This window comes from Eriocheir sinensis, chromosome 13, assembly GCF_024679095.1.
Source record: "Eriocheir sinensis breed Jianghai 21 chromosome 13, ASM2467909v1, whole genome shotgun sequence".
Taxonomy (NCBI): domain Eukaryota; kingdom Metazoa; phylum Arthropoda; class Malacostraca; order Decapoda; family Varunidae; genus Eriocheir; species Eriocheir sinensis.
The window spans coordinates 13922117-13949165 of NC_066521.1; the positions used below are offsets into that span (position 1 = coordinate 13922117).

Here is a 27049-nt window from a genome sequence, read left to right on the forward strand (position 1 = left end):
CGTCTGCACAGTGTCATGTTTGAGTTATGATAAGACGCGTAATATATAAAAGATTGCTCGATTTTTTTTTTTTTTTTCGTGGTCATTTAAGGACTGTGTGTGATGTTGCTTTTTTTTTCTTTTTATTGCATTTTGATCCTTTTGGTTGTCTAGATTTCGTAAAATGGTTATGCTTCATTTTTCTTCATTCTTCTTCTTCGGGTTTCGTAATAGCCTTCTTGTGATAGTGACGATGTTCTTTGCGTGATAAGTAATTCTTTGTTTGTTTTTAATCTCATTGCCAGAATATTCTCATGAACATCCTCCTTCCTTCAATCCTTCCTTCTTTGTCTTCGATTTTTGTATCACATTGCCAGAACCTCTTGCTCACTCCCCCTTCCTTCCCTTCCTCCTATCCTTCCTTATTTGTCTTCGTTTTTTATCATAGTGCCAGAACCTCCTCGATCTTGCTTGCCCCTCCCTCTCTCTCCCTTCCTTCCCTCCCTCCTTCTATCCTTTATTCTTTGTCGTCGTTTTTTCATCACATTGCCAGATCCTCCTCGATCGATCTTCCTTCCATCTCCTTTTCTCCCCCTTCCTTCCCACCCTCCTTCTATCCTTCCTTATTTGTCTTCGTTTTTTATCATAGTGCCAGAACCTCCTCGATCGATCTTCCTTCCATCTCCTTCTCTCCCCCTTCCTTCCCTTCCTCCTTCTATCCTTTATTCTTTGTCTTCGTTTTTATCACAATGCCAGAACCTCCTCGATCATTCTTGCCCCACCTTCTCTCCTTCCTTCCCTCCCTCCTTCTATCCTTCCTTATTTGTCTTCGTTTTTATCATAGTGCCAGAACCTCCTCGATCTTGCTTGCCCCCCCTCCTCTCCCCCTTCTATCTTTTATTCGTCGTTTTTTCATCACTGCCAGAACCTCCTCGATCATTCCTGCCCCACCTTCTCTCCCTCCTTCCCTCCCTCTTTCTGTCCTTCCTCCTCCACCCCCCCACACTCATCCCTCATCCAGACATCTCACGTACTCACTATTTCTGTACGTTCACTAAGACAGATAAGGACAGATACGTGATAATCAGTCTTATCTTCATACTCCTCAGATAGCTTCCCATCTCTTTCTCTTTCCACCCCCGGTCAGTCTACCCGAGCATTCCATCCGGGAGATTTAGATCTGTGGAAGTTTCTGAATGGATTAGCCGATTTTCTGTTCGTTCATTGTGACTCGTCGATCGTGATTCTGAGATAGGTGAGGTAGCTAAGTATATGTGTGTTTTGTTATCAGTTATTATGTCTGTGGTGTCAGCTTTGTTATCGTAATGAAGTGCTGAGCCGGGACTTTTCGTTATGTTTAGTTTTGTGAATGACGGATGAGTACGGTATAGTTAACCTAGGCTATACCTATGAGTAAGGAATGTTTGAAGATTCGTGTGTGTGTGTGTCTGTGTGTGTGTGTGTGGGGGGGGGGGGGGTTCAAGAGGGATCCCTGTATAAGCCTTGCTAAATCTTCTCGTCAGACTTTAACAAACTCTGAATGGTTTCATAAGACCAGCGAAGGAGAAATGGGGTTGGCCAGCTCGGGTGTGGGACCGTATACTTGTTGATGTGTTAGCTTTTGTGTGTGTGTGTGAGGTAGAATGAAATCATATTTGCGTGGAATTAGTATTTTTTGTATTGCTGAAATCGTGGTTGCATTACTGTTGTTGGTTGCTGTTGCTTTTGTTATATTGTTATTATTTTTATCTTTCTTATTATCATTATTTTCAGCGTTTGAATATGTGATTATTCCTAGAACGATAGCAAAGTAGATTTATTCATTGTAGCCATCGTGAAAGTTAACCAGAAGAGGAAGAAACGTCTACGTAAATTCTACCTTGCGTGTAACCTTGCATGAACCCCCTTCCAGTCACCTAGTGCCTCCTCAAGGTCAAGGCGCAATCTTAGCTTAGAGATCAAGGCCAAAGGTTGGTCTGTTACTAGAAGGAACACACACTCACTCCGTTGCTCTATTACACTCACTTATTCTCTTACTGATTTATTTTTACTCTGGTCAGTGCAGATTACAAGCCTACTCGTAACAGTGACGTGTGGAAATATACTTTTTTTCTCTCTGACGTCAAATATAGTTCATTGATTACGCACGTATATTTTGGTTGATAGCCTTCATAATTTTCATTCTTTATCATCATTTCTTCTTTTTCTACTAATACTACTAATACTACCAATACTACTGCTATTACTACAGTGTGTGTGTTTGTGGCGATTAGTAATGGAACACTTGAGGACAGATTGATATGGAGATTTATTTGGCGTCCCTCTCTCTCTCTCTCTCTCTCTCTCTCTCATATTCGTTCATCAAGGTCATCCAGCATAATAACAAACGGTCATTTTAATAAGACGTAGAATGAAGTGCCCAGAAAATCTCCAGTACGAAGCTAGCTACAGGTGGCGGGTGGACCTGCATGTGCTATTTGGGCTGACAGACAGACAGACAGACGGAGGTGCAGTCACATGTGGATGCAGGGCTGTCAGTCTTGTTGTCTTGTTGGTGTACGTGTCATTGTTCGCTTCAAAATGTGTGTACGATATGCTTCACTAGTGGATGTGAAATGTATTGAGCTTCTCTTAGCGAAACGAGTGAAAATAATACAATCCGCCGTCATTTGCGTCACCATGGGAAAAGAGGGGAGTTTATACACATACTACCCTAAAACACGGTTATATTATTTGCGTCACCACTGAAATAGGGGTTCATATACTTATTGTTTTAGATGCTACGTGGTGTAGTGATTAGCACGTTTAGCTACGAATTCAAGTTCGAATCCATCGCTTCATCCTCCCTTTCGGGCAGTGTGTATGTCCAAAACTTTACATTTAAAAAGGTAAACATCTGTTTGGGGTTAAGTGCCTCCGTCGCGTGCTGAACTAACACCTGGGGGCCGTGTACCCGCACCTGTTCCTTTGTAGCCCTCAACACCTGTCGCCCCTGCCAGCTGTGTACGCCTGTCACATTTAGTGGCAATAACTCAGTGCGGCGCAGGGGTGGGAGGCAATAAGTACCCATGTTTGCAAGCTTTGCTGTAGAGCTTCGTCTGGTGAAACGAAAAAAAAAGTCATGGGTAAGAGGGCTGGGAAAAGTAGGTTGTAGTTACCACGTGTGTGTGTGTGTGTGTGTGCACGCGCAAAAGATTATCAACATGTAAGTCATGTACAGAAACTTGAGCTGCATTCATGTCTTATTAACTTTGTTTATGATGTGCTGTTTTCTTTTTACTTGTTTATGAATGTAAAATATGAAATTAACACTAAATTCTGAAGCAGACAAATACATATTTCTGTAGCCTTCCTTTAGATATGAAGTATTCTTGCCATGAGTTGGATTTGATATCTATTTGGCATTTGCATCACCATAGGGAAGACCACATCCTCCCTTAATAATGCACAGCACTTTACAGAAACCAACTACATCTTGGTTGAGTAGTTTTCCTCTATAACTGTTATTTAATACTTGATTTCATTCTTATTTCTCCATACTTAGACAGCTTAGCAATCTCTTTCTTTATGGGCAGCAGGAGGTGTTTGTAAGTCTATCAGAAGTGGCTGTTGGGACAGAACAACTTTTTGTACCATTTCTTATTATGTATGATGGAGTTTGTCATATACCTCTCCCTAATGAGACATTTAAGTAATCTTCAACCCATTTACAGGTAGTAGGTGTTGGTAGACCATCAGGAAGTGTTTATAGAGTAAGCAGCAGAGAAGAGAACAGTCTCCCCTGCACTGCCATTACCCAACACGACCACCACCACCACTAGCAGCTGATGCCCCTGGGGAGTGCCAGGCCTGGATGATGAGTTGCCTCCCACTGCACCCACCTGGATAGAGACACTTGAAATGCTTATCTTGCTGTCTCTTGCCTCCTAGTGACAGATAGTGATGTGCTTCATCCTCCGGAGACAATCCATTCATCCTTGGGCAAAGCAGTGACCCAACAGTGCTTTCAGAAATACAGTTAATCAATACACAGTCAAAATGGCAAGTGTTACCTCTGTTATCAGCATTGAGGGCATGACATGCCAGTCATGCGTCAAGAACATTGAAGGGGTCATAGTCACCTTGCCGGGGGTACATTCCGTCAAGGTGGACCTGGAGGGCAAGTGCGGCACAGTGATCCACAACCCCAAAGTGGTCCTCGGGGCACAGCTAGCAGACAGGATCGACGATATGGGGTTCGAGGCGAGGTTACGGGAGCAGAGCGAGACCCACGTGGAGGTTGAGGGGAGTGGTGGTCTTCCCAATGGCGAAGTAAGGGTGGAAAACCTGTTGGGAGAGTCCGTCAACTGTGCCTGTGGAGACCAGCTGGTGCAGATCTCAGTGAAAGGTGAGGCTGAGGCTGTGTGTCCTTGGGAAAGAGAGATTGGTGCGATTGGAAGTTGGGAGACAAGGGTAAATGTTTGAAAGTGGGAGTAAGAAGAGAGGAGGAGGAGAAGAAGGAAGAGAAAGAAGGATGGTATTTGGAAAGGAACAGAAGTAGTAAAGCAAAAAAAAAAGAGGTATAATGAGCTAGAGAAAATATATTAGAAAGAAAAAAATGAAAGAAAAACAGATATAGCATAAAAAAAGTGTTTAAAAAGGAAAAACAACTCAACTATTCCAGGTATGACGTGCAACTCATGCGTGAGGAACATTGAGGGGAACATTGGCCAGAAGACGGGTGTGCGCTCCATCCGGGTGTCTCTCAAGGACGAGCTGGCCACCCTCATCATCACCCCAACAGAGGTCACTCCAGAGGCTGTCAGGTATGGGCCATCCTCCCTCAGACCAGGCGTAGTATTATTGTCTGTGAGCAATATAAGTTCTTTGTTTTATAGCGCACTTCTGTCGTCACTGCAATACCAGATAATATTTTGTCATCACTGAAGCTGTACCTCAATGTAATATGATAAAGACTACGCCAAATGTTACATGAACAGAGTAGAAGCTTTCTGGTAAAGGTAAAGTTCTGGTGCTGCTTCCCTGCATAAGAGGAGCTGTTGTATGGATGTGTAGTGTTACCTCATCCCTGCCACTGAATTCATGCTTCTCTATTTGGTACATTACACCATTCATGAGTCACTAATCTCAACAGAGGTATTAGAATATATTTTTTCCTAAAGAACAATTTCCTTCCAGAACCATGATAGATGACATGGGCTTTGAGGCAGCATTATTGCAGAACAACTCTACGACAGTGACGGTCGGCATCGAGGGCATGACCTGTATGTCCTGTGTCAAGAATATCGAGTCTACAGTGGGAGAGAAACCTGGTGTTTTTATGATTAAGGTAACATTGAAAGGTCACTGTAATCCATCAGCATCTCTTCAGTGTGTTCATTAGGTACCAGAAAACTAATTGTCCTGCCTGTTTTTGTCATGTATGAGGATTGATTGTACACTAGTTTGCCATAACAATCCAGTGTCCTGATGTTTTACCTGTACAGGTTAACTTGGAGGAGAAGAAAGGAGTGGTGTCCATAGACCCCAAACTGACCACCCCAGGGCAGGTGCGGGACCACATAGATGACATGGGCTTTGAGGCGACGCTGCTTCAGGGGGACGCAGGCCAAGCTGTGGAGACCTGTGTTGTGTCCATCAAGGGGATGACCTGCAACTCTTGCGTGAAGAACATTGAAGGCGCTGTGGGAGGGAAGCCAGGGATTGTCAGCATAAAAGTGAGTGCCAGGTAGTGTGAAACGATATCTGAATGCTTGTTACAGAAGTCATTGATTCACAGTCTTGAATTTAAGTGTTTCATGTCTCATCCTTCGAATAATAAAATTGTAACATGCTCCTTAATGTCCAATCTTGTGTTATTCATTTTTTTATACTTCACTTGAAAAATCACTGTGTAAAAGTACTGTCTTTTATTTACTGCATTTATAATAATAGATATTTTTATCAGAACAAAGGTGAATGAGACCATCACCTCAATAACTGAAAATAATGGAAAATACCACAATTTCTCTTGGTAATAAGCAATGCTGGAGCTAAACATCAGAAATCCACAGGTCAGTTTGGAGAATGAGGAAGGCACAGTGGAGTTTCAGCCGTCTGTAGTGAGTGCTGGAGCTGTGGCAGAAATGATAGATGATATGGGGTTTGAGGCAGCTCTCAAGAACACAGCATCCACACCGAGCAAAAAAAGTAAGTATTGGATCACTTTCTTCCCAACTAAATCTGTCTAAGTTAAGCCATTTCTCACACACACACACACACAAAAAAAAAAAAAAATAATAATAATAATAATAAAAATTGGATAAGAGTGGATATGGAGACGGGACAGTGCGAGTGTATCTCTTTTCTCATATGTCACAATTAGGTAAATACACACACACATCGCTTTGTGGTGCAGTGGATAATGTACTCCCCTGTCACCCAACATGCTAAGGTAACCCTTTGTACAACCCAAAATGTTTTACACTGGCACATGTGGTTACTGTTCCCTCTTGAGCAAGGGGATGGGGTTTTATGGTGTATGAGGTCCCAGCTATACCCATAAAACTGTCATATGACCTCAAAAAAATTTACATGATGGTACTGGCTGGCAATCATATGTCCAGCATGTGATCAGACCGTGGGTAAATGAAAACACGCACACACACACATACACTTATTATTATTTCTTGTGTGCAGACTATGTTGTGCCTGGAGACTGTCTTGAAGGCACTATAGGTTGGATATTTTTTTATATTGATTCCAATGTTTCTCTTCTAATCACCCTTTCTCACCATCTTTCTCCTCCCTCCAGAGAAGAAAAAATCACCCCACGCTTATCACCCTTTCTTACCATCTTTCCCCTCCCTCCAGAGAAGAAAAAATCACCCCACAACGGCAGCGTCACCAGCTCGTGGCAGGAGAATGAAGCCTTTGAGGGGGAGGACGCTGACCTTGAGAAGTGTTTCTTGCGTATCACGGGCATGACCTGCGCCTCCTGCGTGGCTGCCATTGAGAAACACACCAGGAAGATAAGCGGTAGGATTTCTTACCTCGTTACTCTTGTCTAGTGATGGATGGAAGTTGTACACCGTGTTGTTGAATTTACAATGTCATTTTTTCAAGTTTATACCACAAGTTTTGTTTTGAAGTATTGTGTTGCTCAGAATCACTTTAAATTATCACTGTTTTGATTTATAGCTTCTTAGTATAAGAGATACTTATTTACTGTTCAAGAGTTATGACTGTGTGGGTCAGCAAGCAGGTCTTGGTGTCCTCCATTTGTTCAGATACAGTCCTAGGCAGCTCTTTGTTGTCATGCACTGTAATGTTCTAGTAATACCAGATATCTAGTACGTACCAGTAAAAGTATTAATTTTTTCATAATGCCTTACATGCAGTATAATTGAATGAAGTTATGGCCAGTCATCTTTAGGAGGCTACAATGCCCTTTAGTGAGCAGCCATCCATATTAAGAATACCTTTCCCCTCCCACAGGTGTTCACAGCATCCTGGTGGCCCTGATGGCAGCCAAGGCGGAGGTGCGCTACGACCCGTCGATGGTGCTGCCGGAGCAGGTCGCCGCCAGCATATCAGAGCTTGGCTTCCCCACCTCAGTCATGGAGGAGTCGGGCGCTGGCCAAGGAGAGGTGGACCTAGAGGTAAGAGGTCCAGCAGGGGGCTAACATATGTTCTGGTTTACATTCCTCTTCTTGTGTTGAGCTACATTGGGAAAGTTTCATCCTAGTGCTTGATGTTATATTTGATTTTCTTTCTTTTACATTGTTTGTCTGTGTTGCTGTTCTGTTTAAGTAAGGTACACAGCTGATGCGTAGGCTGTTTGTAATTCTGAAGCCTTTTTTATATATCAGTGATGCTATTATGTCCTATTTCCAGCAGACTTTTTGTAGTATCTTGTTTTGTCCTTGAGCAGGATTGATGCCACTTAATCCTTCAAGTTCATTTTGTTGTTCAGGTTGTTGTCTGCACTTACAATGATGGGATAGACAAACACTGAATAAATTAAAGTTCGTATATTCTATGGAAAGCAATAGGACACGAACGTATGCATGCGGGCGCTGTACAAGACGGTTGTTTCCCTCCACACAGATCGGCGGCATGACCTGTTCGTCGTGTGTGTTTGCCATTGAGTCCAACGTGATGAAGATGAAGGGCCTCAAATCAGCTGTTGTGGCCCTGGCGACGGAGAGAGGGAAGTTCCGCTTTGACCCCGCCATCACTGGACCCAGGGATATCATAGAGTGCATCAATGTGAGCCATCTACTTTGTTTTATTCCTTTACTTTTGTTACCTTTGCATCATAGAACTCTGTTCAAGTAGCCACAAGTAAGATCTCTATATACACTTTATCCTTTGCAAAGTCCAGCTTTCTCACTTGTCACATTGTCAATATAAAATCATTGTCCAAAGTAGCTTGAAATACCATCTTTTTGCATGCTTTGATATGCTTGTTAAACTTATGCTCTTTCAATAGAAAACAAAAAATATCATCACCAGTGTCAAAGATGATAGGGAAAGGCTACTTTAGACCTCCTTTGCAGGGCCTCGGTTTCTCTGCGACGCTGTACACTCGGGACACCTCTAAGGGCAACTACCTCGACCACAAGAAAGAAATTCAGAAATGGAGGAATTCCTTCATTGTTTCTCTTCTTTTTGGTATGTTTGTGTATTTTGGAGTTTTATTATTATCATTTCCCGACAGAGTACACATACCCTAAGTTACAGAGGTGGGAACCACAATTTAAAGTCTCTATTGTGTAATTTAAAGACCTTATCCATTTATTACACAGGTTTTGAAGAAGATATTTTACATGTGAAAGTGAAGCATTACCAAAGCTCACTCCTAATGCATTTTTTGTTTGTTTACAGGCGTGCCGGCCATGCTGGTGATGGTTTACTTTATGGCCATGATGGAGCACATGACCCACGAGGAGATGTGTTGTGTGCTGCCAGGCCTGTCCCTCGAGAACCTGCTCCTCTTCCTGCTGGCTACCCCTGTGCAGGTATTCAACTCTTTCAGCCTTTCCTTTGTTGTATCCTTGCTTTCAGAGAGAGGAGGATTGAAACATACTGTAAGTCACACACCATTCAAACCATCATCCCAGACCCTGAAGCTGCCCTACCGTCAGTATCACCAGCATTATATTTCTTCCTATTCTTAAACTTTGAAATAACTTCAGTAAAATTATAGTTATTGAAAGAACAGAAAGGAAACAACCATCTTTCATAATCAGAAATTTAGGCATGATTAGAAATTGCCTATCCTTTTTTATCTTTATGTGTCTGAATCATGCAAATGTGAGATTTAGAAATAAGAATGACATTAATTTTTTTCAGTTTGTTGGTGGGCGTCACTTCTACATCCAAGCCTTCAAAGCGCTGCGGCACAAGACAGCTAACATGGACGTGCTGATCATGCTGGCCACCACCATCTCCTACGTGTACTCCCTGGGCGTGGTGGTGGCCGCCATGGTGCTGCAGCAGACCGCCAGCCCCATGACCTTCTTCGACACGCCCCCCATGCTGCTGGTCTTTGTGTCCCTCGGTCGCTGGCTGGAACACATTGCCAAGGTGAGCATAGCGGCAGGTTTTATTGAGTAGGTCATTTGTTTGAATAATAATCCCTTGTGTTAATTAGTTTTCTTGTAGCTAAGGTTAACATGACAAGTTCAATTTTTCAATGTTTTGTATGCCACAGTGGAGAAGGGAGGGTGAAAAGTGAACATAAATAAAACCAAAATGGTGGTGATTAGCAAGAAGGTTTAAGAAAATGTACAGATGGAAAGATAACCCTGTGAGGTCTGCAGTAGTGGAGTGTGGGTTTATTCTACCCTGTGGATTGTGTGTGACAGATGGTGCCACAAGAGGTGCTCAGAGCTGAAGTTCACCCATGCACTCATTGTACCAGGCAGCTTTAATGCTACTACTTGCACTGAACATCTGCATACTCTTCCCCCTCACAGGGCAAGACTTCAGAGGCCCTGGCCAAGCTGATGTCACTGCAGGCAACGGAGGCTACCCTCGTAACACTTGACGAGAACAGTCAGGCCATCGCAGAGAAGGTCATTGATGTGCAGCTCATCCAGAGGGGTGACATACTCAAGGTAAGTAATATCAGTCTGCCAGGGCTTACCATCCTCTTGTATGTATATATCACTATTAACACCTACATCCATTTATTGTCGTAAGCAGTCAAAATTTGTCATAAACTCCATGATTTCTCATCATGATAAGGCTATTTATGGCTATGTATACTATATGGTAAGCATAGAGGTAAGAACATGTTACAGTTTGGTTTTAATTGAAGATGTTTGATTCCATTATGTGTCATTAATGAGTTCAAGAAACCTTAAAAATCTCCATGATCTCCCATTTGCTGTTTAACTTTTGAACCTTAACACCTGATAATCCTAAAAACCTGAATACCTGAAAGACACTGACCCAATATTACAGGTGAAGCCCGGAGAGAAGGTCCCCGTGGACGGCCGTGTGGTGTCAGGGGAGAGCATGGCCGACGAGTCCCTCATCACTGGGGAGTCCATGCCGGTGGCCAAGAAGCCCGGCTCACAGGTCATTGGGGGCGCCATCAACCAAAACGGCCTCCTCATGGTCAGGGCCACACACATCGGCAGTGACACAACCCTCTCGCAGGTACAGACCATTGCTTGTGGAGCCATTTATGACCCCAGCTTGAACATCACCAGAGATACTTTGTGTAAAATTTAGTGTGGGACTAAACTCAGTAGGAACTCGAAGAAAGAGATCAAAGGGAATAGTAGTTTTTCTAAAGTTGCTGCCCTGTACTTGCATCAGTGCTTATATATTTTGATATCTGTTGCCCTTACCTTTAATTTATTTACTTAATGAAAAGAGAGCATCATCAGGAGACATCAAGGGTGGGAGCAGTGGAGGGAAATGAATGAGAGTTTTGAAGAGGTTATTGTATTTGGTAATGTAATTTGTAATGGTGAGAGATACAGGCATGGATGATGTATAAGGAGGATGGAGATTAAAAAAATTATGCCGCCATGGAGTGGAATATTGAACTGTTAGAGGGAGGGTACATGACAAGCTATAATAGAAGTTTTAAAGGAGTAAGAGAAATTAATTTATATTTCCTCTTTATCCTCATACCCTTTGCTTTGCTCCTCCAGATAGTGAAGCTGGTGGAGGAGGCGCAGACCTCCAAGGCTCCCATCCAGCAGCTGGCGGACAAGATCGCCGGCTACTTCGTGCCCATGGTGGTCATCGTGTCCTCCCTCACCCTCATCGCCTGGGTCATCGTCGGCTTCGTCAGCATCGAGTTGGTGGATGCGGATCACGAACAAAAGGTACTCCTTGAAGATTTCATGTTGCCTTGCTTGTCAAATTTTTACTCTGAATTTCTTAACATGAAGAGTGAACAAAAGGTATTTCTTGAAGGTGTAATGAATCCTCACGTGGGATTATCAACTCTGAATTTCCTATTTTGTCTCTCTCTCTCTCTCTCTATATATATATATATATATATATATATATATATATATATATTCTGATTTTTATGTATCTCAGATAATATGAGTGAATAGACATGACTGTTCTTTTTCCTTACAATAGTGAAAAAGAATTGATCTTCTGACTGCTGTTCAGTCATTTAGAACTAGAAATAGGAAAATGTATGGGACTGATACCTTCACTCTCCATTGATATTCATTACAGTACTGACTTCATAACTGTACTGTTCAACCAAAAAGAGAAAACCTCCAAAATGTTGAAACTCTGCTGTACTTTCAGGAGAAGGAAGGGTTCACGAGGATAGAAATCATCTTGGAGTTTGCCTTCCGGTGTGCCATCACGGTGCTGGCCATCGCCTGCCCCTGTGCCCTGGGCCTGGCCACACCCACGGCCGTCATGGTGGGCACAGGTGTCGGGGCGACCAATGGCATCCTCATCAAGGGTGCAGAGCCTTTGGAGAACTCCCACAAGGTACGTGAAGTTTTACAATTCTCTGTTTATTTGAAAGTAATCTGTAAATAGAATAGGAATTACATCTTGCTACTTATCTTTTTGCTTATTCTGTCTTATAATATTTTCATCCGCACTCCCTCACTAGGATAGCCATTGCATATATCTTCATCAGCTCCCCTCAGTATACTTGTTTTCCTTTGCATGCACCATTGAGTTTATATGTCCTCAATCACAAACACCTGCAATGCACTCCCCTCCCCCCAGGTGAAGAGTATCGTGTTTGACAAGACCGGCACCATCACACGAGGCACTCCCACCCTCACCCGAATCTCCCTCTACGTGGACGAGTCTATCTGCTCCTTGGCTCAGTTCCTGGTGGTGGTGGGCGTGGCAGAGAACAACAGTGAACACCCCATTGCCACAGGTACTGCACTGTGGAGAAGCCTTCTTGTTGGTGCCAGTAGACCAGTTCACTGTTTATAATTAGTTTGTTGTTTAATATTTAGTGGTTAAGTGGTGGCAGTATGTCATGTGGAAGCACCAGTGGATGTCTTAGTAATTGCTCCATCTCTAAACAGTTACTGCTCTCACCTTGCTGTCTTTCTTTTGTCCTTGTATTATTCTCCATTCCTGATGCCTACTTCTCTTAACATGTCTTCTTACTGGTGCTATCAAATCAGATCAAGAGTTTAGGATTACTTTATTGTGTTGTAGTATCTTAAGCATAGTGTAGCAAGTGTTTGAGTTAGAGAGTGTTTTAGTGTTTGGTTTCTTATTCAGGATGCAAACACAAAGTCAATTGTTATCATCTCCTGTAATAATGTGACCTGGTTCCCTCAGCCATCTCCAAGTTCTGCAAGCAAGCTCTGGGTAACCTGAACTCTCAGTGTGAGGGCTTCAAGGCAGTGTCTGGGTTTGGCCTGGAGTGCGTCGTCTCAGGCACGGAACACCTCATGCAAGCTGCCCAGTCCTCCGAGATGCTCCTCAATGTTAAAAATCTCACCATCACTTACATCAACGAGTATGGGTGAGTGGGAACCTCTTTGGGTGTTCATTCTTATAAGTTTTCCCCTCTCATCCCCATTCGTCCCCTCTCATCCCCTCTCATCCCCTCTCGTCCCCTGTCATCCTCTCTCCTCCCCTCTTGTCCCCTCTCCTCCCCTCTTGTCCCCTGTCATCCTCTCTCCTCCCCTCTCCTCCCCTCTCCTACCCTCTGTCCCCTCTCCTCCCCTCTCGTCCCCTCTCTTCCCCTCTCCTCCCCTCTCATCCCCTCTCCTCCCCTCTCGTCCCTTCTTGTCCACTCTCCTCTCCTCTCCTCTCCTCCCCTCTCGTCCGCTCTCCTCTCCTCTCCTCCCCTCCCCTCTCCTCTCCTCCCCTCTCCTCCCCTCTCGTCCCCTCTTGTCCCCTCGATCAAGTAGACAAGGTTTTCTGTCGTAATTCTTGGTTGTTTTTAGTGAGAGAAATTTCAGGTCTTCTTATATTATGTTTTATGAATAATTGTTGGCAATGACTCTTCTCTTAATTTCTCGTGTTTATATAACCTGCAGAGGATTGTGGATGAAGCTGAAATTATGTATAAGAGAAGAAACTTGAGAGTAATTGTTGGCAAAAGTAAGATAATTATATTTGAGAGAGCAAGACGGCATACTATTGATTTTGCAAAGCTATACAGAGTCATGGGAGAGAGCATAACGGAGTGTATGAATGAGGATGATATTGTGAGAAGAGTGTGAGAACAGGATCAATGGAGGGGGTGTCAGAGGGAGACCGCCAGGTAAATAGAAAACAAGAGTCGGTGAGTATTGAAGAGAGAGTTGCTAGATAAAGGATTGAATGTTCTGAGAGGGGGTGCCAGGACAGGGAAACCTACCGTGAGGGGATAGGGTACCAGAGATATACTAATGTAACTGTGTCTGTACAGGAACCAAATAGATACTGTACACATAGACCTCATACCTCACTACTCAGGACACATCTCCTCCCGAAATTGACCTATCTTTTGGCCACTCCTCTAACTCTTTTTAGGAGCAGTGAGTAGCGGGCTTTTTTTTTTTTTTTTTTTTTTTTATTTTTTTTTATGCCCTTGAACTGACTCCTTTGCTGTAAGATAAAAAAAATATAAAAAATCTACTCTAGGCTGACGGACGTGCTGGACCAGTCACCCCAGGAGCGAGAAGACATGTTCCTTGTGGGGGATGTGTTGATAGACTACTCCCACCAGCCCGGCAGGTCTGGCGCGGACAACATTGGCAGCTCCCTCATATCTCCGGACGACAACACTGCCGTCAAGGAGCCCTACAAGGTGATAGTCGTGGCAGTGTTAGATGATGCATACAGTACTAAGGTGTTGGTGTTGTGTTTTATCAGTCTCTAAACAGCTATTGCCATTTACCCTGCTCGCTCACTTTCTCTCATCCTTGTATTTTCCCCATCTCTTACTTTACTTCTCAAACTTATTTTCCTCCCACCATTATTCTCATTGTGTTGGTGTTGTGTTTTATCAGTCTCTAAACAGCTATTGCCATTTACCCTGCTCTCTCACTCTCTCTCATCCTTGTATTTTCCCCATCTCTTGCTTTACTTCTGCTCAAACTTATTCTCCTCCCACCATTATTCTCATTGTTTTTGGTGTTGTGTTTTATCAATCTCTAAACAGTTATTGCCATTTACCCTGCTCGCTCACTTTCTCTCATCCTTGTATTTTCCCCATCTCTTACTTTACTTCTCAAACTTATTCTCCTCCCACCATTATTCTCATTGTTTTTGGTGTTGTGTTTTATCAGTCTCTTAACAGCTGGTGTCCTACTCTCTCTTTCATCCTTGTGTTTTCCCTGATTCCTACTTCTGCTCAAACTATATTCCTGCTCTCACCATTATTTTCATTATTTTGGTATTGTGTTTTATTAATCTCTAAACAGTTGCTGCTTTCACCTTGCTGTCTTAGTCTCTCGTCCTTGTGTTTTCTCCATCCCTGATTCCTACTTCTGCTCAAACTGTATCCCTATTTTTACCATTTTTCACTTTGTTTGGGTTTTCTGTTTTATCAATGTCTAAATAATTATTGCTCTTACCTTGCTGTCTTTTTTTCGTCCTTGTATTATTTTCCATCCCTGATTCCTACTTCTGCTTACACCTGTTCTCTTACTCACACCACTGTTCTCATTGGTGCTCTATCCCTGCAGGTGTTGATTGGTAACCGGGAGTGGATGAAACAGAACTCAGTGGCGGTGCCCAAGAATGTGGATATCCAAATGGGGGAGCAGGAGGAGCTTGGCCGCACCGCTGTCCTTGCTGCCATCAACGGTGAGTCTTGAAATCTATAGTAGACGTAAATCGCACCCATGGCACGAAGCTGGCTGTAATGTTCACACTACCACATCTTGCTTTTCTTAGGCATTCCTGTGCATAAGAAAGAAGGTGGAAGGAAGAATGAAGATAGGATTTAGGAATAAGTAAAATTGAAAACAGGCAAGGCAATAGTAAAATATGAATGAGCCATGGAGATAAAGATTTGTTTAGAGACCAATTCATGGAAGAGGAAATGTGTGAAAAGACGTTTTTTTTCCCACTCAGGTAATGTGTTAGATCAAGTCTCGGTAAGCACAAAATGAGCCATTACTAAATTTTTATTATATGTTCATCTTTTCAATGCACAATAACACTTCTCCCCCTCCTCCTCCTCCTCTCCAGGGCAGCTGATAGGGATGATGGCTGTGGCGGACACCATCAAACCCGAGGCAGCGCTGACGGTCTACTCCCTCAAGAAGCGCGGCCTCAACGTCATCCTGCTCACCGGGGACAACCAGAAGACCGCCACCGCCATCGCCAAGCAGGTCGGCATCACCAAGGTGTTTGCTGAGGTCCTGCCATCACACAAGGTAAGTAGCATGGAGGTACAAGGGAGGGACACTGACTTTCACCATCTTATGTGTCATCTGATATTATATTCTAATGGTCAATAAGTAGAGGATGAAATAATTATAATTGAATGGTGTGTTAATGTGATTTAGCCTATTGGACTGGGAGACTTTTCCTCTTCTTACTGAGCATCGCACTTGTCTAGATTTCTCTTGGTTCCTCTTTTTCTTCCCTGCAAGAAATTGGAGTTTTAGTGATGACAATGCATATAATATTTATGCAGAGTAACTTTAATCTTTCTATGATTGGATGTAAGTCATTTTTCTGCAGCTTTCTCCAAGTGACAGTGTTTTATGGAGCAATCATAATTTCTTTTCAGGTGAAGAAGGTGAAGCAGCTCCAGGAGATGGGGCACAAGGTGGCCATGGTGGGCGATGGTGTGAATGACTCGCCGGCCCTGGCACAGGCGGACGTGGGCATCGCCATTTCCTCAGGAACAGATGTGGCGGTGGAGGCAGCAGATGTGGTTCTCATTAGAGTGAGTGAAATGTTCCCTGCTTTGTTTGCGTGTGTCACGAGGATTGTAGTGTAGCACAACTGGATTAAGACCATTCATCATATTTGTGTAAGAATATTGTAGTATTAATTAAAGTAAAATTTTGTCTACTTTTCACTTAGGGAGGAGTAACCCATTATAAAAGTGCTTAGTAGAGTAAAAGAAAACTTACCATTGTGTTTATGAAATATATGATTGTAGGTACACTTATATATTGGTCATTTTAATTATATTACATTAGACTTGTATTTTTTCCTTTATATTTTAAATTTAGCTCTTCACAGTGACATAATAAATCTAGACTAGGGACATATATCAGAGCACAAAACATTAGACTCAACACTTAACTGATGCTTCACAGGATGACTTGGTGGACGTTGTGGCTTGCCTCGACCTTTCCAAAAAGACTGTTCGGAGGATCCATCTCAACTTCATCTTCGCCTCCATCTACAACATCGTGGGCATCCCCGTGGCCGCTGGGGTGTTCAGGCCGCTGGGCTTTGTGCTGCAGGTGGGTCTTGGGGAGCAGCACCTGGAATGAAGGATACTCTCATGACTTTTGAAGAGTTGCCTTACTAGGGACTTGAGTAGCCAAGTTCTTGCCGTTTGTGTCAGTATCATCTGAGCTTCTAAACAAATGACACAATAAATGTAGAAAGGTTATGCTTTTGCTCCCCAGTACTAAAAGCAAGTTTACATTAGGATTGTTAAGTTCATACATAGCTTTGTGTTTTAATTGTGCAAAATTCTATCTCTCTATCAGTGTTGGAGATATAGATAGATAGATAGAATTGTGCAAATGTAAATTAGTTTAATAGAGAAGGGGATAAGTTAGTAAGATGGGTTGTGGCCAAACTGTACCCACTGAATCTCTTCTGATGTTCCTCACCAGCCGTGGATGGGGTCGGCAGCCATGGCCATGAGCTCAGTGTCTGTCGTGGTGTCTTCTCTCATGCTGAAACTGTAAGTAAATCCCTTGGTAAAATCAGGATGAAAGCATAAAGTTTACTAAAATGGATAGGAATATACCTTGCAAAGTATTTTTCTTCGAAGATTTAACTCGTCTCAGATATATCAAATGACATTAGTAATGAGTCGTATAAATGTTAAGTATAAAACAGTAAAAATTGCTTAAGGGAACCTCACTCAGAATCAACCAAGTCTGTATTTATGTGTAATGCAATCCTTTCTTCTTCTTATGGCTTCTTCGTATGGCTCATTTTAACCCGGTAGCTGCGGGGATCATGTTTCTTAAAGGCCCCTCTAAGTGAGAATAATGAGAAAAAATCATCACTCACGCAAACCATTTCATAATACATATCAACGCATTTGTGATCAGTTTATACATCATCTGTTTTGGGGGGTTTATATCATGGCAAAAATTTGGCCCGTCGCTGGTAAAGCCACAAATTTGGCCCATTGCTGCTACCAGGTTAACCCAACACTTAGAACCTTGAACACTCCTCTCCCTCACAGGTACAGGAAACCCACGCGGAAAACACTCTCCACGCTGGACTACCACAAGGAGCAGGAGACGCGCTTTGGGGGCCAGTTCGATGACAACATCTCAGTGCATCGCGGCCTGGACGACATCCCGGCTCCCCCCAGCCCATCCTCAGCCCTCTCCAGGTATGGCCAGGGAGAGAAGATAGATAGAGAATACATTAGCTTTTTGATTATATAGAGAGAGAAAGGAAGATGTGTAGTTTTTACATTGAAGATGCATAGATATTCTAGGATTTGTGATATAAGGAGTTTTGATAGGTATTATTAGACTGTTATATGAAGAGAGAATGGGTTTTGTTAGCTGAGGAAGGTATTATCAGATGGTTGTAGGAAGAGATTGGGTTTTGCTGTTAGTTTTGTGTCATAGATAGATTATAAGAAAAGGGGATAAAGGCTCACATTAGTACAAAAGATTTAGAATAAGGTCCCTCTAATATTAAAGACAATGAATCATTTGTTTAAGCTATAGCAAAGTAAACTGCTCTAAAATATTAAGGCATTTTTGCTTTTTTTCTTGCTTATATTTGACTTCCTCAAGTTTGAGTAGTATTTTTATATTTATGTTTAATTTGAGTAGATTTCTAAACTTTTTAGTTTTCCAGCACTTGTAACCTTAACTAGAACTTTGTTTGAATGCTTGTTAGATATATTTCTTTAAACAGCTTAGAGTTCCTTTTGATGATGACCATTCCCACAGTCTTGTAGTTACAGTTGATGACACTGACCCACACAGCCTTCATTGCTATAGATTTTCAGACCATGCTGCCCCATTACACATGTCCAGCATTCTTCTTTTTTATTTTATTTTTTATTTTTTTATTTTTTTATTTTTTTTCTATGAAGTTAAATAAGTTTTGCATGCATGGTGCCCAGTGCTGAGTCCCTATGTAGTTATCACCGCAGCTTGCCTCATCCTAGCAGCTCTCTAGTCACTGCCACACTGTCACTCCACATTCTATACTCCCCACTGTGAAACTTGTTTGGGAGGTGCTAGTACACTGTAAACTTATACATAGCAAACTCAAGCTTCACACCAGGCAAAACTTGGTAATTTTGTGACATGCCATCATCATCTGCACACCATTACCCCACCTGTACCCCATTTTCCCCTCTGTACCCTATTTCCCACATCCGACATGGTAAATAGGACACTGTAAATAATAAACTGAAGCTTCACAATAGAGAATGCTTCCATCGCCTACTACTTTTGCAGCATACCATTGTCATTGCCATCATCCTTACCGCATTCACCATACTAGACAGAGTAGGGAATCCAGACTTCAGAAAGAAAGGTAGCATTTACAATAAGATGAGGAAAGATCTAGTGCTGTGAGCCACTTTGAAATTTTATACATCACGCAGCTGCCTCACACACCTTATAAGTACACATTCCCTCTAAGCAACCCCTCAGACATCTATGCTTGTCTAGACTTGGACTCTGGACAGACAAAGGAACTATTTATCAGAATCCATGACCAGTTTTTAAGTTAGAAATTAGGAGAAGAGGATATCACCAGCCAAAGCTCATGTCTCCTGTAATATAAAAGTTGCACGAGACGGCTGACACCACAGAAATATTAAGTGATTGATGCATATAACTCATAATGATAATATTTATGAAGTTCTCATTGGCTGGAACACTATATATTATCATAGATTTGCTTTGTAATGTATCCAGTGTAAGTTGTTAGTACTACTACTTGTTGAAGATAGTCAGTTTACTCCATTCATATTAGTAGCTCAGTCTCATGCCTTCCATTTTTTAGCACCGGTTGTAGCAGTAGTTGTAGTCAATTAGTAAAGTAGTTGTGTAGATATTATGCATGATAAGTAGAGGGAAGTCTTGCTTGCTTGCATGAGAGGTAATGATTTTGTCGTTGTGGATTATTTGTGAACATAAACAGTTTTCAGTTTTGTTGCATGATTTTGTTGATTTCTGAGTCATTTGAGTTTGTGCATGATTTACACATCTTCAGTTTAGTTGACATAGCATGAAGTGCAATCACATCCTCATTGGAAAGAATATGGCATGAGCATGAATGCCTCAGTAAAGGTACAGTACTGGTCTTTGATTTTGTTCTCTTATATTTATTTGTTAGTGAAGAGAGAAGCATAGTCTCCACTTAGTAAAGGTTAGCAGGAAGCCAGCACTTGGGTATGTACATTGTGCACTTGTTAGTAGCATTAGTTTGATGTTCCAGGGTCAGCATTAGGCAGAGGAACTGTGAAACCGAGATCTGACAATTAAGTTTTAGGTTAGCGTAATGGACAGCTCTTGTTGGGTGAAAAGTTGAGGTTTGGTAAGCTGGATTGTACCCACCAGTTTGTACCATTATTTGTTACAAGGAAGTAGTGCAGAGTTTTATTCATTAAATCACCAATGAGCTAGATGCTTCATGTTAGAAGATAAAGGATGGTCTTTGGAATATGTTGATTATGTGATACAAGTAATAAGTTTTGGTACCTTCATCGTAATGTGGATCCATGGTGTTCGCTGCTTCATGGGTTGTTCTAAAGTCCTGTGATCATGTCTGTAGTCATCAGCAAAGGTTAAGTCAACACTCAGGTCATGGCCTTGTCCTCTCCAGTCATAGACTCCTTCGAGTACCCACATGGTCAGCTGTAGCCTTCATTATGTTGGACAGTGCAAATAGTGGGCAGTAAAACAAAATATTAAGTTTTTGCTGGTTAATGGACAGAGCCTTGACTTAACCTTTGCTTGGGTTTTTGTGATGAAATTTTGTCCATTGGAAACTGTGGGTATATTGTTCTCTGTGTTGCATTTCATTTATGTATGATTTTCTGTGGGGTAGCTTTGGCAGACTTATTAATAGTCTATGTCTTTTGATGTAACACTTAGATTGACATTCAGACCCATCACAAAACACTTATCTGAAATTTTTAACTTATTTCTCTTACATCTCAACACCCCAGCACATTCTTGCCCCAATACTAGTTACACTCAATTATTTTACATACATCCCTATGGTAGCCCATGCTCCTGACTTAATCCCTTCAATATGATGGGCCTATGACACACTATGTAGGTAAGACTTTTTATAATTCTAGTGATTCTGCAGGAGTTTCCTGCTTATGCTGGGCCATAAATGAGTGCAAGTTTAACTTCAATTTTCATAGATAAGAGAAGCAAAAATAGTTTTAAGTATGCAGCTATAGCTTCCTTCCCTTACACCATGAGCCCACACAACTGTTTTTTAATGATTGATGGGCTCAGATTTACTTACCTATCATATTCAATGGGTCAGTCCTACAACTACAACGTATATACTTGATTTAATGACAAGAATTTTTTTTTTTCCTTGCAAAGCCTTTGAAAGAATCTTTAAATGTACTTTCAGAAATTTCCTTGTTAGAGCAACAGACAGCATACATTCCCTTTACTGTTGAGTAGCTGCACACCGCCCTAGAGGTACCAACCCTAACTCAGGCTGCACTCCACTCTCATGTTCCATTCAGCGATTAATTAGCATGCTGTCCATTGTTTAGACTGAAAGAGATTCCTATAAGTGAAAAGCCAGACTGGTATTGCTAAACTAGCAACAGTGTCAACATTTATTCTGGTGCACCTCAGCAGTCTTTTTTGTTTTGTTGGTTTTGTTTAAGTTGTAGTACACCTTTGTCCTTTAGCGTAGATACAGACAGGAATACTTTATCATAGCAGCTATTTACCGAGCAGTGTGTGGTTTTTGTTATGCCATCACTTTATAACAGCAATATGTGTCCTCTTGAACCACTCAAGAGAGTGTTGCTTGTTTCTCTTCTCTTTTCTTCTGGTGTTCTGTGAATTCCACCACCACATCACATACAAGTTCAGTCTTGATGGTGATGCCAGAACTTGTCACAGAACTATATTGAGCTCCACCTGATAAATGAACGGCCTTGTTCCCAAAGAACTTTCATAGGACAACCATCAGAAGTTTAGTCATACCTCTATTATTATTTAATTAACTCGCTGCAATATCACACTTAAATTTTTTCCCTTCATTGCCTTCAGGAAGTAACAGGGCACCTGTTATGGCTTGTTTCTTCACTTCAACATTTGTCACCAGCAACCTTGTTTCTAGCTTTATCCTCCACCTCTCACAACTCTTCTTTCCAACACACACTGGTGGCACACATTTCAATCCTGGCCACTCATCTTGACAAATCTGGGGCTGGTACAGTCTTAACATTTTATCTAGTCACTTTGGACGGGACTGGCGGAATTAACGGATATGCCACATCATCACTGCCACTCTCTCTCCCCCTCATATTGTTAACTATTATCTACTTCTAAATAAGCTCTAAATACTCTGTGTACATTTAATTGTATGATAAGATCATATAATTCTATGAAGGATTCATTTTTTACGACAAAACAATGAGTTTGTATACATCCCTATACATTGTGGCTGCATGGCTTGTATGGCTTTGTCAAGTAGGGTGACAAGGACACCGCGCCAGTCTACCAAACCAAGTCACCTAGACATTTGTCTTGTGGGTGGTGTGGAAAATAAGTAAAAACATGATACTTTATAGTGTAAATTTTTTGGAGAGTGAGCGGGGGATGGAAGAAGAGTGAGTACATAGTGAGTGACAGAGTGAGAGAGAGCGAGTGAGAGAGGGGAGAAGTGGCAACACAGCTGCCAAGGCAGCCATGTCTAAAGTGACTTGATAAAATTGATGGATTATAGTCTTATCAGTCTGCAGGAAGTCATATCTGCTGCCTTCACAAGTTCTTTAGCTTCTCCCTTGCTTCTTCTGACCTTTCTTGCTTAAAACTCCATTCTGCTACCATCTGTTAAACTCTTCATCAGCAGGAATAGTAAAACATAAGCCTGATGGTCAGCAGCTTTCAACAATGCAGCCACCAATTAAGCAACTATCCTCCAAGGTTCCAACCCATGTGAGGGCTGTTGACTCAGGGGTGTGGTGGTTGGCTCGCAACCAAAAGGTCACAGGTTCAATCTCAGCTCACGGTAATGTCTTGGTGAGGGAGGTAGCATTCCCTTGTAACCCTAGCAGAGGTATATGCTCTTAGCTACCCAGTTCAAGGGGATTCTTTAGTCACCTTTAACCAAAAAAATTAAAACAAAACCGACAAAACAAGACTCGAGATGCACCAGAATAAGTGTTGCCAAAATTGTTACCTTAACATCTAGTAAGTCTTAGGAGTTGCATGGAACTCTACAATTGCATGAAGATGTAATGCCAAATGTGCTCCAACACGCACTCCTTTCAAGCATCGTACAGCAACCTTCACTTAGATTGAGCACACAAGACTGCTACAGTAGAAGACTCAGCGATGGACAACCTTTTGCTCCTAGAGCCAACACAGTGGACAGTTATCTTTAAGGCTAAGCCCTAACTACTATAAGGTCTTCACCTTTGGTTCTAAGCTGTGGTTCCTTCCACTGGAAACATGAAAGTGTTCCTTGCCTCCCCAGAGTGAGGAAGAACCTTCAAGGATTATACAGGTCAACCAAACCAGATTGTGAGTGTGCAGGAATGAGGTTTGGGGGAAAGTGTAACTGCAGCTATACCCAGAACCTCAAAGCAAGGTACTTCTTGTGTTCCCTCACGTTGGTCAGTCAGTCAGGGCATAACACATGTGCATTAATTTCATCATTAATAAGGTGTTCCCATGATTTTTGGGTCATGTCAGTAGTTTACAATTGATTAATGTAATGTTTTATAAGTGTTAAGTCTAAAGTTTTTTTGATTACTGCATTTTGTGGTCAAAGTGATTGATTTAATACATAATTAGGTTATTCACTAATGTGCATTTCATGATTTTTGATCTGGAAACTTCTTTTCATGCATCCTCCAGCACCTTGTGATATATAGCAGATAAGCCTTGGTTATAAGCTCCTTCCAGATGACCTGTGGTGATTGGGTTGACTGGTCTTTCAGAAAGTCAAAGATTTGTAGCAAGCATGACAACATTGCAGGTTCAACGCTATGACGGGTGTTCATTTGGGAGGTGAGAGTGACGCAGAGCTGGAGGAACTGTTGCCTAAAGTTGGGATAGTGGAAGGAGGCTTAGGGGAGGTGTATGATGGTGGCAGTGTTGTGGGTGGTGGTGGTGGTGATGGAGCCACACTGGAGCCTTCTGAGTCTCTGGTGATACAGCTCTAGCAAGTAGCACCCATCAGTTTTGTAAGTGCATGCACCGCTTTCCTCTGCTTGTGACCTTCCCTTGCATGTTACATCCCCTTAGTCTTAACAAATAGCACCTAAGCAGCAGCTACCAAGCACCATAAACCCTAACAAGCTTGCCATTTGAGCCTCAGTAACTCATGCATGTAGATGATTTTATCCACATTTCATGTATGCAAAATAAATGATTGCCACTAAGTCTCACTCTTAACTCCAATGCAGCTTTTTGCCAAGCCTTAGGTGGCGCCGAGGCCATAATATTCCTCCTCCCTCAGGATCTTTGGAACGCTGCGCAGCTCATCCTGGCAAGGCCACATGCCCGTCCCCACCGAAGACGAGGAAGGCGAGGTGGAGCTCAAGTTCCTTCCTGGTTAATTGTGAACTTTTATGTAAGAATTAGAAATGTACTCAGTCATGATAAGGTTTGTAAATACTTCCTAAATGGCCACTGTGTGTTCTGTGGCACCACCGCATGAGTCACCCCTCAGAGACTCGTGTTTGTACATTGAGAAGACTCCACGCTCATACCAAGTGCTACTTACAGTACAGTAGGGGAGAGGTGAACACTATACTCAGGCTTCCTTGCACACTGGGTATTGGATCAGGGCAATTTCATTCCATTATTGACAATACTCTTAAGGGCCCAAAGATTTCCCCTCAGTGTTCCTTCAGACTAGAGGGAGACTTGTATATTGAGGATTTACTTGTCCATGCAGGAAGGGGAGCTTGCTAGCAGGCAGAGACTTCCCTTTGACACCATTCCAAGAGAAGCAGAGAGGAGGTCAGGTTAGGGACAGGAAACAACCAGGTACCATTCATTACAGGAAAATTTCATTAGGGCACTGCATTCCTTCCATAGTTCATGAATTACTTCACTGTGCTATAACTAAATTGTGTTAATGAATTTATTTCTTGTGAGTTTTGTGTTGATAGTTGTGTATTTCATGTTGTCGAGGAGAGACATGGTGCTATGGCTGTCTTAAACAAGTGTTGTTGTTGATGTTTGTGTTTAGTAGCTACTACCTGATCCTCTGCAGTGTCCCATGTCAGGATTTAAAGCCCCCCCTCCCCAAGGGTGTTGGTTCATAGAGGTCTTATGTGTACATGTGATATTGTACTTAAGGAAGCTAAAAAGTAGCTATAACCATAATTGAGAACATACTATTCTGTATATCTGTGTGTGTCAGGGGACACTATTTTTGTATCACAAGCCTACATATATGGAGACACTTAACTTGCCTTAGATAGTCAACTTCTCATATTTAATGTAAGCAGATATTTATTATACATGTCACACTTAATGTGGATAGCCACATTTGCCACAGAAGTGTAATGCACTATAAGGCAAACATGCAGAGAGAAAGTGATGGCTGTTTCAATGCTCCAGTCCTGGGATTCAAAGTCACCTGTAAGAGCCAGACATTTTGCTGGATGCCAAACACTTCATGCATGCATTGTAAGGAAATGGGTAAGAAAATATATAAATGGGGATGTTTGCCAGGTTTTGCACACTCACATTTATTCATTTTTATATGTAATGTTTTCCTGTTTAGCTTTTATACTGAAGTCAAATTTCCCACAGTTACTTTTTAGTTTTTACCATATCTGAGTCCAAATTATGATGGTGCATGCTGCCTGGCAAACACCCTGATGATGATGCATGTGCTCATAGGTGAAGTGACTGTGAAGGAAAGGGGGAAGGGCAATTAATGACAGGAACTATGGTGATGAGGAGCTGGTGCATTCATGGCCACTCCTCCCTTCACTCAGGGCTGTTAATGAGGCATCCAGACACACTCATGAGAAGTGTATGGCTCTTTATTTTTTTGATGCGTTGTTCTTTGCTTCCTCCTTAGTGGAAAGTGACATCCCTCTGAATACTTTCCAAAGAAGCAAATTATTACTCAGTCTAAGAGAACATATATGGGATAACATCAACCCATAAGCTACGACATTCCTTCAGTTGTGCCATTCCTGAGTGACATGCATCCATAGAGCCCTCACCTGCTTTCTAAATTTTTTTTTTTTTTTTTTTTTTTTTTTTTTAAGGCGACAGCTCAAGGGCACACAAAAAAGGAAACAATAATAAAAAAAAAAAAGCCCACTACTCGCTGCTCCTAAAAAGAATCCAAATAGATAGTTGATCTGGGTGTCATCTGTCAACCCGTTCTCACCATTTCTTGAGTCAGTCACGGTGGAGGCTTGAGAGTTGGGTTTTGACAGGAAGGAAGTGCAGGGAAATGGATACTTTAAATAAATCCTGCACTCAGTGGGTTATCATTACCACCTAACCATTGGCATATCAAAGGATTCGTATCAAAGTGAGGTTGATTTGAGGAGCATGAGCAACAGGTGTGAAGAGGTGTGCTCACTGAAGAGAGACAATGGATGAATCAGAATGCCTTTGGGGGTCACATGATAACTCAGAACCTTGCACCTCTAGCCTCTGCGCAAACATGAGTAAAAAAATAAAATAAAATAACAACTCAGAAGAAAATCAAACTGCTGTGACACAAAGCAAATGAGCGATATGAAACAAAGAAAAATGAAAGTATCCGTATTGCCTCCTAGCCGTGCAGATGGGCAATTCACCTTTTACTTCGCTCTTTACCATGAAAGAAAAGAAACGTCAGCTGAGCAAAGTCAAATACCGTATATGAATGTTAATTTAAGGTCTGAAATCATACAGGCTTTCTCCTTCAGCCACTATCGATGCTTTCTTTTATAGGAGCAGCGATTAACAGACTTTTTTGGTTCTCATTTATTTTTCCCCTTGAGCTGTTTCCTTTACTGTAAAAAAAGAAGAAGAAGAAGAAGAAGGCGCAGGGAGAGAAGAAAAGCTAACTATAATTCCTACTGAAAGCAAACATGTCAGTATTAGTAAAAATGTTAAATAATGAGCCTCGTGAACAGCTGAGTGGACAGGTTGGTGGTGGAAGGGGGGGCGGGAGGGGAGGAGGAGGGCGAGGCGTCAAGGTGGCTGGGGCCGCTTCCGGTGTTCCTAGTTTACCTGTCTAATCTCGGCACGACCGGAAGCAGACTCCG

The 27049-nt window shown here is 42.1% G+C and overlaps 1 protein-coding gene across 9 annotated transcripts in view; it reads left to right on the top strand.

Moving 5' to 3' along the window:
- Nucleotides 1-25371, top strand: part of LOC126998034 (copper-transporting ATPase 1-like) — a 34501-nt gene extending 9130 nt beyond the window's left edge. For 4 of the 9 annotated variants that reach the window (XM_050859328.1, XM_050859330.1, XM_050859325.1 and 1 more), the window contains 27 exons: nucleotides 3693-4366; nucleotides 4643-4784; nucleotides 5158-5308; nucleotides 5466-5696; nucleotides 6033-6168; nucleotides 6832-6996; nucleotides 7456-7619; nucleotides 8068-8229; nucleotides 8520-8634; nucleotides 8848-8981; nucleotides 9316-9549; nucleotides 9942-10082; nucleotides 10432-10629; nucleotides 11133-11309; nucleotides 11752-11943; nucleotides 12190-12349; nucleotides 12766-12952; nucleotides 14062-14227; nucleotides 15108-15228; nucleotides 15616-15803; nucleotides 16163-16321; nucleotides 16701-16850; nucleotides 17232-17302; nucleotides 17816-17968; nucleotides 23293-23406; nucleotides 23797-24004; nucleotides 24280-25371. In XM_050859328.1, coding sequence (XP_050715285.1) covers nucleotides 4018-4366; nucleotides 4643-4784; nucleotides 5158-5308; nucleotides 5466-5696; nucleotides 6033-6168; nucleotides 6832-6996; nucleotides 7456-7619; nucleotides 8068-8229; nucleotides 8520-8634; nucleotides 8848-8981; nucleotides 9316-9549; nucleotides 9942-10082; nucleotides 10432-10629; nucleotides 11133-11309; nucleotides 11752-11943; nucleotides 12190-12349; nucleotides 12766-12952; nucleotides 14062-14227; nucleotides 15108-15228; nucleotides 15616-15803; nucleotides 16163-16321; nucleotides 16701-16850; nucleotides 17232-17302; nucleotides 17816-17968; nucleotides 23293-23406; nucleotides 23797-23983 — 4347 coding nt within the window. In that variant the 5' untranslated portion in view covers nucleotides 3693-4017 and the 3' untranslated portion in view covers nucleotides 23984-24004; nucleotides 24280-25371. Of the gene's footprint in view, nucleotides 1-1114; nucleotides 1248-3692; nucleotides 4367-4642; nucleotides 4785-5157; nucleotides 5309-5465; nucleotides 5697-6032; nucleotides 6169-6831; nucleotides 6997-7455; nucleotides 7620-8067; nucleotides 8230-8519; nucleotides 8635-8847; nucleotides 8982-9315; nucleotides 9550-9941; nucleotides 10083-10431; nucleotides 10630-11132; nucleotides 11310-11751; nucleotides 11944-12189; nucleotides 12350-12765; nucleotides 12953-14061; nucleotides 14228-15107; nucleotides 15229-15615; nucleotides 15804-16162; nucleotides 16322-16700; nucleotides 16851-17231; nucleotides 17303-17815; nucleotides 17969-23292; nucleotides 23407-23796; nucleotides 24005-24279 lie in introns of those variants that run through there. The other 5 variants (XM_050859327.1, XM_050859326.1, XM_050859329.1 and 2 more) reach the window with 5 other exon arrangements.
- Nucleotides 25372-27049: the final 1678 nt, after the last annotated feature.